At 35.3% G+C, this 13,284-nt stretch overlaps 1 protein-coding gene across 1 annotated transcript in view; it reads right to left on the bottom strand.

The window, feature by feature from the left end:
• IL18RAP (interleukin 18 receptor accessory protein) overlaps positions 1-10,499 on the bottom strand; it is a 25,484-nt gene extending 14,985 nt beyond the window's left edge. Inside the window, exons 1-3 of the mRNA XM_049784630.1 lie at positions 10,406-10,499; positions 9,777-10,026; positions 9,501-9,684 (exon numbers count right to left, since the gene is read on the bottom strand). Of these exons, the coding sequence (XP_049640587.1) occupies positions 9,501-9,684; positions 9,777-10,026; positions 10,406-10,499 (528 nt within the window). The remainder of the gene's footprint in view (positions 1-9,500; positions 9,685-9,776; positions 10,027-10,405) is intronic.
• Positions 10,500-13,284: the final 2,785 nt, after the last annotated feature.

Raw genomic sequence — 13,284 nt, 5'->3', positions numbered from 1 at the left:
ACCTTAAGAAAGAAAGAAAGAAAGAAAGAAAGAAAGAAAGAAAGAAAGAAAGAAAGAAAGAAAGAAAGAAAGAAAGAAAGAAAGAAAGAAAGAAAGAAAGAAAGAAAGAAAGAAAGAAAGAAAGAAAGAAAGAAAGAAAGAAAGAAAGAAAGAAAGAAAGAAAGAAAGAAAGAAAGAAAGAAAGAAAGAAAGAAAGAAAGAAAGAAAGAAAGAAAGAAAGAAAGAGAGGAAGGAAGAGAGGAAGGAAGAGAGGAAGGAAGAAAGAGGAAGGAAGAAAGGAAGGAAGGAAGAAAAAGAAGAAAAGAAAAGAAAAGAAAAGAAAAGAAAAGAAAAGAAAAGAAAAGAAAAGAAAAGAAAAGAAAAGAAAAGAAAAGAAAAGAAAAGAAAAGAAAAGAAAAGAAAAGAAAAGAAGAAAGACCGGAGTGATAGCACAGCAGTAGGGCATTTTTCTTGCATACAGCTAACCCTGGACGGACCTTGGTTCTATCTCTGGCGTCCCATATGGTCCCTTAAGTCAGGAGCGATTTCTTTCTTTTTTTTTTTTTTTGGTTTTTGGGCCACACCCGGTAACGCTCAGGGGTTACTCCTGGCTATGTGCTCAGAAGTTGCTCCTGGCTTGGGGGATCATATGGGACACCGGGGGATCGAACCACGGTCCGTCCAAGGTTAGCGCAGGCAAGGCAGGCACCTTACCTTTAGCGCCACCTCCCGGCCCCAGGAGCGATTTCTTCCTCTCTCTCTCTCTCTCTCTCTCTCTCTCTCTCTCTCTCTCTCTCTCTCTCTCTCTCTCTCTCTCTCTCTCTCTCTCTCTCTCTCTCTCTCTCTCTCTCTCTCTCTCTCTCTCTCTCTCTCTCTCTCTCTCTCTCTCTCTCTCTCTCTCTCTCTCTCTCTCTCCTCTCTCTCTCTCTCTCTCTCTCTCTCTCTCTCTCCTCTCTCTCTCTCTCCTTCCTTTCTCTTCTCTCTCTCTCACTCTCTTTCTCCTTTCTTTCTATTTTCTTTCTTTCTTCTTTCTTTCTTTTTCTTTCTTTCTTTTCTTTTTCTTTTCTTCCTTCTTTCTCTCTCTTCTTTCTTTCTTTCTTTGTTTCTTTCTTTCTTTTTCTTTTTTTCTTTTCTTTCTTTTTTTCTTTCTTTTCTTTCTTTTCCTTCTTTCTTTCTTTTCTTTCTTTTTTCTTCTTTCTTTTATTTCTTTCTTTCTTTCTTCTTTCTTCTTTCTCTCTCTTCTTTCTTCCTTCTTTCTTTCTCTCTTCTTTCTTCTTTCTTCTTTCTTTTTTCTTTCTTTCTTTCTTTTCTTTCTTCCTTTGCTTCTTTTCTTTCTTTCTTTCTTTGTTTCTTTCTTTCTTTTTCTTTTTTTTGGTTTTTGGGCCTCACCGATGACACTCAGGGGTTACTCCTGGCGATTCGGTCAGAAATCGTTCCCGGCTTGGGGGACCATATGGGACGCCAAGGGATAGAACTGTTCTCCGTCCTAGGTTAGCGAGGGCAAGGCAGACGTCTTAGGGCTTGGGCCACTGCTCCAGCCCCATCCAGGAGCGATTTCTGAGCCCAGAGCCAGAAGAAACCCCTGAGCATCACCGGGTGTGGCCGAATCCCCCCACACACACCCAATTTGTAAGAAAAGAAAATAAAAATGAATAAAGAAAAGAATCATAGTATGAAGTGAGTTTCAGAGAGAAACATCTCAAAAACACAATTATATAATAGAGAGAAAGAAATCAGAGTGGATGGCTATTATTATTTTACTTTGAGAAAACAATGGGAGAAGGTACAGAATTGTTACTGGCTTAGTTTAACCACAGTGACGATAGAGAATAACAAAGTGGACTTGATTCCTTTTCACATTAAGAGATAAATGTGACTTGGTTTGCAGCATTACGACATTTATGAGTTGGAAGTGAAAAAACAACAAATAAATGAATAACAAGAACAGCAACAAACAAAACCCACAAATAAAACTAGGCCAAAAATCATAGGCACACTCTCTAATAATACAAGAACAAATAATCCAAGTAGGAAAAAGAGATATCAATGGGACCACTAGAAGCTCTCTGTCTTACCCAGATGTTTTATCCAGAAACAGTCATGAACCAATAATATAGCAAGGACTATCTCCATATGAACATGGATAAACGTGAAAAGAAATCATAAAGAGAACTAAAGCACATAATAAAAAATAAAAAAAAGAAAGATTTCTCTCTTTACATTGCACCAAGAACATTCTCCTAGGTAGATCACATGCTGGAATAACAATAAAACTAGTATTAATAAAATCATGAAATTAATATAGTATCAAGTCTCTTTTCAGACCACAATACTATGAAGAAATTTAAACATAATAAGAAAGCCAGGAAAACTCAAATATTTGTAAGCTAAAATATTGTTGAAGAGCTCTTCATATCTGTTTTCATGTTTCCTATCATGGATTCATTACATTCAATCAATATAGACAACCTTCTCACCCCTAATTTAATTAACTTGTCTTATCTCAAGTTAGATAACTTTTATGACACTATTTTGAACCATAGGGTCAAAACTAGGATAGCCATCTATCCTCAAGTATTTAATCTTGTTTTCTTTTTCTTGAAAGTATTGCTAGCACCTTCCTTCTCTTTTTTTCCTACCCCTACTTTTCTGAATTAGGACTCACATTTTTTAATTCCCAAATACAATCACAAGGACCTAACAACCATCCGATACATCCATTATATGGCTTTTATGTCTACCTCTACCCCTAACTGTGCCACTCAAAAAATAATAGCTCCCATTATGATGAACTGTTATCACAATATGCATTTCATGCTTTGATCCCATTGTCCTGCTAAGTGCAGCTGCAGATTATTACCCTAATCATCAAGTGACAGCATTCTACTTACACATACATGTTATGCTAATACATAGCTTTTAGTAAGAAAAGGATACTTTTGAAAATTATAGACTGATTAAGTCCTGAAAGTTGTTAAAGAGATGGGTTATAAAAACTAAGAAAATGCAAAGATTTACAATGATTAGCTCACACTAACAACCATCCTATCGCATTTTCCTCTATAATAAAATGTTTGAACCAGAGACACTATGAATACAGTGATACATATAGTAATACCATGAATATAGTATTTACATTCTAGTGAGATATTTGGAAAATTTTGTGATGACTTTTTTTGTTAAATAAAAATGGATATATGTGGGATAAACCAACAATTAGCAACTGGGGCATATATCCCTCTGTGGGATCTCACTATTTTTCAAGGGGATTACATTTTAAAAATTACATAAATAAGAGAACCACAGTATGAGACTAGGGTCCCATCTAGTAGGGAAAAGGAACCATGTCAAGAAAATTAAATCAGAAGAGGGTATGTTTGAGGAATACTTAGCTAAATTATTAACATTTTGGCGCTTTGTTTTTAGTTAGGTGAACAAGAGTACCCCAAAATTGTGAATCAATAGACCAACTATATCTAGAAGAATCAAGCTAGAACAGTAATTGAGAATTATCTTCTCTGTACCAGGCTGCTGAATATTTTTAATAAGTGTTTGATGGAAGAAATGAAATGTGCATCTCATGTATAAACCTCATAAATTTGGAAGCAATACAAACATGTTATTTCAAAGCAAGAATTCTAATTTCTAGAAAGGTATAATGGTGAGATAAAGCCAGCACATTAGAATTTACTATGATCAAATGGTTTCATTCCAGGAATGCAATGATGGTTTAAAATCTGTAAATCTATCAACATAATACACAACATCAACAACAAGAAAAATAAAAACCACATGTTTATATCAATAGATACAGAGAAAGCATTTGATAAGGTCCAACACCCATTCTTGATAATAAAAAAAAAACTCTCAGAAAGATGGGAATGAAAGAAACCTTTCTCAAAATAGTTAAGACTATCTACCACAAGCCAATGACAAATATTATCCTCAATAAAGAAAAACTAAAAGCCTTTCCTCTAAATTCTGGTACAAGATAAATCTGTCCTCTCACCACTCCTATTCAACATAGTACTGAAAGTACTTGCTATGGGGATTAGGCAAAAAAAAAAAAAAAAGGTATCAAGGGAATCCAAATAGGAAAGGAAGAAGTCAAGCTCTCACTGTTTGCAGATGACATTATACTATATTTAGAAAACCCTAAAGGCTCTAACAAAAGTTTCTAGGACAATGAATTTATTAGCAAATGGCTGGTTACAAAATTATCACACATAAATCAATTATCTTCTTATACACAAATAATGATGAAGAAGAAATGGACATTAAAAAACAATTCCATTCTCATTAGTGTCACACAAACTAAAATACCTTGGAGTCAACTTAATCAAAGAGGTAAAGGATCTATACAAAGAAAAATACAAAATCCTGCTTTAATAAATAAAAGAGGACACAAGGAATTGGAGACACATACCCTGCTCATGGATTGGGAGGATTAATATAATTAAAATGGCAATACTCCCCAAAGCATTGTACAGATTTAATTCAATCACTCTAAAGAACACATGGTATTCTTCAAAGAAGTGGATCAAACACTCTTAAAATTTATTTGGAACAATAAACCCCCACAAATAGCTAAAGCATCTATTGGTAAAAGGAATATGGGAGAAATCACTTTCCTCAGCTTTAAATTGTATTACAAAGCTATAGTCATTAAAACAGCATGGTATTGGAATAAAGACAAACCCTCAAGATCAGTGGAATCGACTTGGGTATTCAGAGAATGTCTCCCAGACATACAATCAATTAATCTTTGATAAAGGGTTAAGAAATGCAAAATGGAGCAAGGAAAGCCTCTTCAACAAGTGGTGTTGGGACAACTGGTCAGCTGCTTTCAAAAAGGCCAACTCAAACCTCCACCTAACACCATGCACAAAGGTCAAATCCAAATGGATTAAAAATCTTGATATCATACCCAAAACCTTAAGGTATATATAACAACATGTAGGTAAAACAGTCCATGACATTGTGATTAAAGGCTTCTTCAAGGAGGAAACAGCACTGACCAATCAAGTGGAAGCAGAGATAAACAGGTGGGACTATATTAAGCTGAGAACCTTCTGAACCCCAAAGGAAATAGTGCCTAGTATAAAAAACCCATCTACAGAATGGTAGAAACTATTTATTCAATACCCATCAAATAAGGGGCTAATATCAGGGACATGTAAGTTTCTGATGGAACTTAATAAGAAAAATAACATCTAACTCCATCAAAAATGGGTAAAAGAAATGAACAATTTTTCAAAGAAGAAATACAAATGGTCAAAAGTCACATGAAAAAATGCTCCACATCACTATTCATCAGAAAGATGCAAATCAAAACAACAATGAGATACCATCTCATTCCACAGAGGCTGGCACACATCACAAAGAACAAGAACAATCTGTGCTGGTGGGATATAGAGAGAAAGGAACTCTCATTCACTGCTGCTGGGAATGCCATCGGTCTAGCTCTTTATGGAAAACAATATGGAGATTCCTCAAAAAACTGGACATTGAATTCCCATATGATCCAGCTATACCACTCCTAGAGATATACCCTAGAAACACAACAATACAATTCAAAAATCCCTTCCTCACATCTATATTCATTGCAGTGCTATTTACAATAGCCAGACACTGGAAATAAGCAAGATTCCCTTCAACAGATGAATGACTAAAGAAACTGTGGTACATATACACAATGAAATATTATGCAGCTGTCAGAAGAGATGAATTCATGAAATTTTCATATACATGGATGTACATGGAATCTATTATGCTGAGTGAAATAAGTCAGATGGAAAGAAATAGTAACAGAATAGTCTCACTCATTTATCAGTTTTAAGAAAAATGAAAGACATTATTGAAATAATGTCCAAAGAAGATAGAGATGAGGACTGGAAAGACCAGCTTACGATATGAAGCTCACCACAAATAGTGGTGAGTGCAGTTAGAGAAATAACTACACTGACAACTTTTATAACAATGTCAATGAGTGAGGGAAGTTGAAAGCCTGTCTCAAATATGGGGGGAAGGAAAGGAGGGATATGGAGGACATTGATGTTGGGAATGTTGTACTGGTGAATGGGGGTGATCTTTATATGACTGAAACCCAACTACAATCATGCCTGTAATCAAGATGCTTAAAGATATTTAAAAGAAAAAAGAAAGCTGTGGAGCAAGCACATATAATTGAAAGGAATAATAAAATTGATTTTAGAATAAGAAAAAAATTAAAGTGTTCCTTAAATTAAATATATTGAAGTCAATATATTTAAAGTTTCACTTAAAAATACAAATGTGGGGGCCGGGAAGGTGGCACTAGAGGTAAGGTGTCTGCCTTGCAAGCGCTAGCATAGGACGGACCGCGGTTCGATCCCCCAGTGTCCCATATGGTCCCCCCAAGCCAGGGACAATTTCTGAGCGCATAGCCAGGAGTAACCCCTGAGCATCAAAACGGGTGTGGCCCAAAAAAACAAAACAAAACAAAAAATACAAATGTGGGGCCCAGAGTGATGGTGGAGCAGTAGGGCATTTGTCTTGCAAGCGCCTGACCCAGGATGGACCACAGTTCGATCCCCCAGCATCCTGTATGGTCCTCCAAGTCAGGAGCTATTTCTGGGGGCATAGCTAAGAATAACCCTTGAGCATCACTAGGTGTGGCCCAAAATTAAAAAATATACATATAAATGTGAGTAGCCAAAGTTATAGCACAGTGGTTAGGGCTGACCCAGGTTTTATCCCCATATGGTCTATCGAGCCACCAAGAGAGATTTCTGAAATTAGAGCCAGGAATAATCCCTTAGCACCATTGAATGTGACCCCCAAAAAAACAAAATATACAAATGTGAGCACATCCTGAGGCCCCTCCCTCCTTATATCACCATTTCTAAAATGGGTATAATAGCTTCTGTGTATCTGCATCTCCAACTCTCAAGGCAATCAAGTAATAAACATCTCAGACCACATCTATTGCATACAGGACTGTCTATTTATTGTCAGAGGTATAATAAAGTTATCAGGTAAACCCTACTTACCTATTAACAGTGGCAATTAAAAGATACATTTTATAGTAACAATATTTTAAAATTTTTCATATTAACTTTTATATTAAAAGTATTGGGCTTTGAAAAAATTACTGAAAATGAAAGCTATTTAAATTCTATTTCCAGATTCTGACAATAACAAACCAACTGAAATAAGGTTGTGTCAAATGAGATTGTATTTGCATGACTCATAGCTCTAATATATCAGCTACTACTTGGAAAAATAGATCTGATGAAAATGAGAAATATTTTTGTTATGGAAGCTTATCCACACAGTTTATAACTCATTATTTATAATGAAGTGACTTTCCCTTGCCTTATTCCCTTTCTCTTGGAGCCCTAGTTTGCTTCACCAACTCAGCAGCTTAGGATGGCTGTCACCCAGAGCTACATTTAAAGAGCTAAGCCTTAACTTATTTGCTAGACACACCTCTTTGGAAAGAATTCTAGTCTTCCATTTATTTCAGAAACCCTTCCAAATTTTCTTTTTGGGCAGTCCCTCCATCAGAGTACCCATTGCCTTACAAGAATAAAATAGAAAACACAGAGAGCTTTGTATGATCCTGGCTCCACATCTGGTCTCATAGCTCCTGAGTATTGCCAAGGATTACTTCTGAGCACAGTTAGGAATAGCCCCTGACTAGCAGTGGTTTGAACCAAAAACCCCAAAAGAGAAAGTTAAATACTGGAAGAGAGAAATAAGACCTTTAGCATTACTGATTTTCATGAATTTTACATCTTACTCATGGGTCACAGGTGAACTTTAGAAAAAATTATCAATGACCAAAAGGATTGTTGTAATAATTATAATTATTATTCATGGATTTTGTCCAAGAACACTTTAGAGATGGCAACCTTCACTTGTAAAAAATTTTAGAATAAAGGCTTTTAGTTTATCTCCATTGAGAATAATATTTGCCATTGGCTTGTGGTAGATAGCCTTGACTCTATTGAGAAAAGTTCCTTGTATTCTCATTTTGATGATAATTTTTATCAAGAATGGGTGTTGGACCTTATCAAATGCTTTCCCTGCATCTATTGATATAGTTTTTATTTTATTTTGTTAATATGGTATGTCTGTATACCATAAGGTATATAGAAAAATACATAGGTAAAACACTCCGTGACATAGAAACTAAAAGCATCTTTAAGAAGGAAACAGCACTCTTTAAACAAATGGAAGCAGAGATAAACAGATAGGAATATATTAAACTGAGAAACTTTGCAACCTCAAAGGAAATAGTGCCTAGGATACATAACCCACCCACAGAATGGGAGAAACTATTTACCCAATGCCCATCAGACAAGGAGTTAATATCTAAGATATACAAGGTACTGACAGAACTTAACAACAACAACAACAAAACATTTAACTGCATCAAAAATTGGAAGAAGAAATAGACAATTCATCAAAGAAGAAATACAAATGGCCAAAAGACACATGAAAAAATGTTTCACATCACAAATCATCAGGGAGATGCAAGTCAAAACAACTATAAGGTATCATCTCATGCCACAGAGATTGGCACACATCACAAAGAATGAGAACAAGCAGTGCCAGCGGGGATGTGGAGAGAAAGGAATTCTTATTCACTGCTGATTGGAATGCCATCTAGTCCAACCTTTATGGAAAACTATATGAAGATTCCTCAAAAACTAGAAATTGAGCTCCCAATGATGCATGCAGCTATACCACTCCTAGGAATATACCCTAGGAACACAAAAAATACAATATAAGAATGCCTTCCTCACACGTATATTCATTGCAGCACTATTTACAATAGCCAGATTCTGGAAACAACCAAGATGCCCTTCAACAGAAGAACAGCTAAAAAAAAACTGTGGTACATATACACAATGGAATACTATGCAGCCATCAGGAGAGATGAAGTCATGAAATTTTCCTATACATGGATGTACATGGACTCTATTATGCTGAGTGAAATAAGTCAGTGGGAGAGAGATAGACACAGAATAGTCTAATTCATCTATGGGTTTTAAGAAAAATAAAAGATATTTTTACAATAATTCTCAGAGACAAAAGAGATGAGGGCTGAAAGGTCCAGTTCATGATATGAAGCTCACCATAAAGAGTAGTGAATGCAGTTAGAGAAATAACTACACTGGCAACTATCATAACAATGTGAATGAATGAGGGAAGAAGAAAGCCTGTCTCAAATACAGGTGGGGGACAGAGAGGAGGGAGATTTGGGACATTGGTCATGGGAATGTTGCACTGGTGAAGGTGGGTATTCTTTATATGACTGAAACCCAACTACAATTATATTTGTGTTTAAAGATATTCAAAAAAATTCAGGCACCAAGCCCTTCTTTTTGAAAGCTCTAGATTTCATACACATAAATTTTAATATTGCTATTTCTATATTTTTATTTCTATAAAAAACAAACAGATGTTTATATAAAATATATATGTATATATTATATGCATATAGGGTACATGTTTTATATAACCATTCTTACCTTATACCAGGTCACCTCTGATCTTTTTGCATTACTTTGGTTGCTAAGACAGGGGCAAAAAACAGAGAAACTTTTGCTAATAACAAGTTCTTGCTTATGTGATACAGTGCTCACACAGGATTCTTTTGTCTTATTTTTCACTTCCAAAACTGTATTTACACAGAAAGTCATATCTTGGGGGCTCCTAAAAGAGTTAAACAAGGTTTATTGAATAGCTATACCCAGATAATGTGGAATTCAGAAATATTTACAGAGAGAAATGAATTTAGTACCTACCTCATAACAGGTCTACATATGTATGAACCAGAATCATTAACCCCTATGGTTAAAAAATGTAAGATGGTATCTTTCTTGATAATGTGTGGGTAGTTTTTTGTAACTTCTCTTAATGGCTCTCCATTTTGTGGTTGTAAATACCACTGGACAGACAGGTTATTAGCACTGTCATTTTGTAAATCACAAAATAAGACAAACTCTTCCTCCCTCCTTGAAGAATATGTCCAAATAGTGTTTTGGATAGAACAATCTGAAACCCACAATAAACAAACACCAAAAATACATTAGTAGAGGAAACTATCATTTATATTTACAAAAACTTGAGTAAGTGTTTTTCTGTCTTTCTTTCTCATTGTTCTCATTTTGTAGAGAAAAATAATGTTAATTTTATAATTCCCTAAACCCTTCCTTCTGAACTACCCTTCATTGCTCTTCAGCTGCAAGTACTCATTACCCAATTTATCACCAGTAATTTCTCCTCCTATCCTATTTAAACAGTAGTCAGAAATATACTGTATTATTATGTTTTGTTACTAATAAATCAGATAGTCTGCAGCTTTGAAAGTCTGTTACATCAGAAAATGTAATCATAGACTCACAGAGTTAACATGAAAAGTCAAAACCCCTACCTGGAAGATTAAATCCTTTAATTCTTTCTCTTCCAACAAGCCATAGAAATATCCACCCCAGAGAAAAAATGGTTTTCCCTGGTCTTGTCATCATGTCTACAAAATGGTTCTTCAAAACACACTTCATAGCCAGAATGGGGTCTATTGTGTTTCATGTCTCTGTCCCACGAGGGCTGATCTCTTGTTTCTGTAAATTAAAAATGGAATTGAAAAAATAGGAACCAGAACACACAAATATAATTCATATGGGATGCATCAAAAGGGAAGCCCTACCCAAATGCAGTATTTCACGTCAGAGTTGTATGGTATTTTCAGTGGTGTCCAGCAGTTCCTGTTTATAGTTTCCTCGCAACTCAATGACAAAGTATTTCAGACTCACTGTACCACTTAGATATCTGCATCAGATTATATAATCTTCTGATACCATTTCTTGAAGAAATCCAGTTTATTTAAAGCTCTTACCTATTAGAAACATTTTCATAAGTATTTTGGAAATAATTTATTCTTGAATAAAATTCTATTCCTTAAATAGAATTTTTAAATAATGAAAGTTTAGTGTTAGAATGCAGATCTACAAGAGTTAAGACTTTCTAGTATGGGCTACAGTTACTGTTATAATTGTGCTTCAAATAAGATAAAAAGGAGAGAATGACCGCCCTCTTCTCAAGGAAAACAGTTCACTTTAACTTAAAGAAACCAAGCCTAAGCTTTGTCTGGGTGACTTAGTTCCCTTTTCTGACAGAATGGTTGTTGGAAAGTTGAACTTCTTTACTAGAAATGAGAGCTAAGGATGCCACATGGACTTAGAAGTCCATTGGGACTTCTATAACAGAAAGCCAAAGGTAGGCTGATTTATTTGTAAGTTGGAGTTCATTTCTCAATGTTTTAAGAACTGAAAAGCTCAAGATAATTCAGTCTGTAAAGACTGTTGTACAGTCATGTAGACCCTCTTCCTGGCACCATAACTATGTCCTCAGATGGTAGGAGGTGGAGATTATTTTATAAAAATAATTTTACCTGTTAGTAAGGGTTCACTATTATTGCCTAAGCATCTTTCAAAGACTATTTACCTCCTCATAATATTAGGATAGAATCTTTGGAAGACTAGATTTTATGAGTTTAAAATGGAACACAGATGTTCATAATATAGCTCAGATTAATATTAGTTATTATTTAATTTTGTTTTGAGCATAAATTAAAATTAATTTTACTATAAAATTTTTGAATATATTTTGTAGAGACCTAAACTATTAAATTAGTATTACTACTATAATAATAAGAATAAGACTTAAGACTGAGAAAATAGGAAAATTTAGCCCCTCAACTATAAAGTTTTTTTTTTAAACCCTCACACATTACACTAGTCTCTTTATGACATGATTGAAGTAGAGGAGAGGGAAAAATAAATAATATAGTCATTAAAAGTGATAAATTGGGCACATATTAAAGCAGTGAGCAAGACTTTATCCAAGACAATGGGTAATAGGTAGATAAACAAGATGAAATCTGAGTACAAGAGCAGGGGAGAATAGATTAAAAAAAGGGGGGGGTAAAACAGTTAAAAAACATAGAAAACTTCTGGGGCCGGCGAGGTGGCGCTAGAGGTAAGGTGTCTGCCTTGCAAACGCTAGCCAAGGAAGGACCACGGTTTGATCCCCCGGCGTCCCATGTGGTCCCCCCAAGCCAGAGGCAATTTCTGAGCGCGTAGCCAGGAGTAACCCCTGAGCATCAAACGGGTGTGGCCCGAAAAACCAAAAAAAAAAAAAAAAAAAAAAAAAACATAGAAAACTTCTAATATGAAACTACAGTTACAGATGATGAATTTCTTACTAAGAAGACATTGTAAGATTATTGTAAAAGATAGGTCAAGGACTTAGAAATCAAGATATGTAATTTGAGATATGCAAATGATAATCAGAGACCAAAAATTGGAGAATGACGTGATTTTTACTGACATTGCCCTGTTTTGTCAAAGATAGAACAGACATAAGATTGAGTCCTAGTTCAGAAACTCTGAGAAGCTTGACTATCTTCTGATCAGAGAGAGTATGTTGGTAAACACACATTTGAAAAAAAAACAACACAAAGATTTATAGGAAAATATTCATTACTTGATGGAACTGGGAAACCAGTCAATAGGGTAGCAAGCTGAGTGAGTGTGAGGGAAGGCCGCATTGAGTATTTTCTTCCAGAAGAAAGTAAAGAGTTAGAATCTTAATCACGGGAGATGAATCTTGAATGGAAGACATCCATTGTGGGAAGGAAAGAAGGTCACTTCAGATCAGTTTGTCGTTGTAGAGGCCCATCTCCATGGTTTTCTTTCTGGATGTTAACCTCTGAAAGGAAAGTATGGTGAATAGGGACTTGTTGACTTGAAGGAAGGTCCAAAAGAGATTCAAGGGTGTGACTTGTCATTACTTTATGTATATTCTGTTGTCTACTAAAATCTCTTAGACAAACTGCAATTGAGAGATAAAACAGCACACATAATAATTAACAATTAATAATTAACAAATAATTGTCAATATGTGATCTCCCTTCACTCTCCTTTTCCCAAAGTGCCCTTGAAAGTACAATATCCTTATCTGAAGCTCCTAAGGATATCTTAAAAAACAAACTTGATCAGACTTAAACACCAAATTAAAGCCAACTACATCAGAATCGATATCAAATCTACAAGTTAGACACAGAATGGACCACTTATACTAGCAGCCAGGGAAACAAAGGAGGGGCGATATGGGAGGCATGCTGGGAACAGGGGTGGAGGGAGGACAACGTTGTTGGTGGGAATGCCCCTGATTCAATGCACTATGTACCTAAAATAATACTGTGAAAGATTTGTAATTCACTTTGGTCAAAATAAAAATAATTATAAAAAC

The sequence above is a fragment of the Suncus etruscus genome, chromosome 12 (assembly GCF_024139225.1).
Source record: "Suncus etruscus isolate mSunEtr1 chromosome 12, mSunEtr1.pri.cur, whole genome shotgun sequence".
In the NCBI taxonomy this organism is placed as follows: domain Eukaryota; kingdom Metazoa; phylum Chordata; class Mammalia; order Eulipotyphla; family Soricidae; genus Suncus; species Suncus etruscus.
The sequence above is the reverse complement of the archived record's forward strand: the minus strand, read 5'-3'. Positions and strand labels throughout refer to the sequence as shown.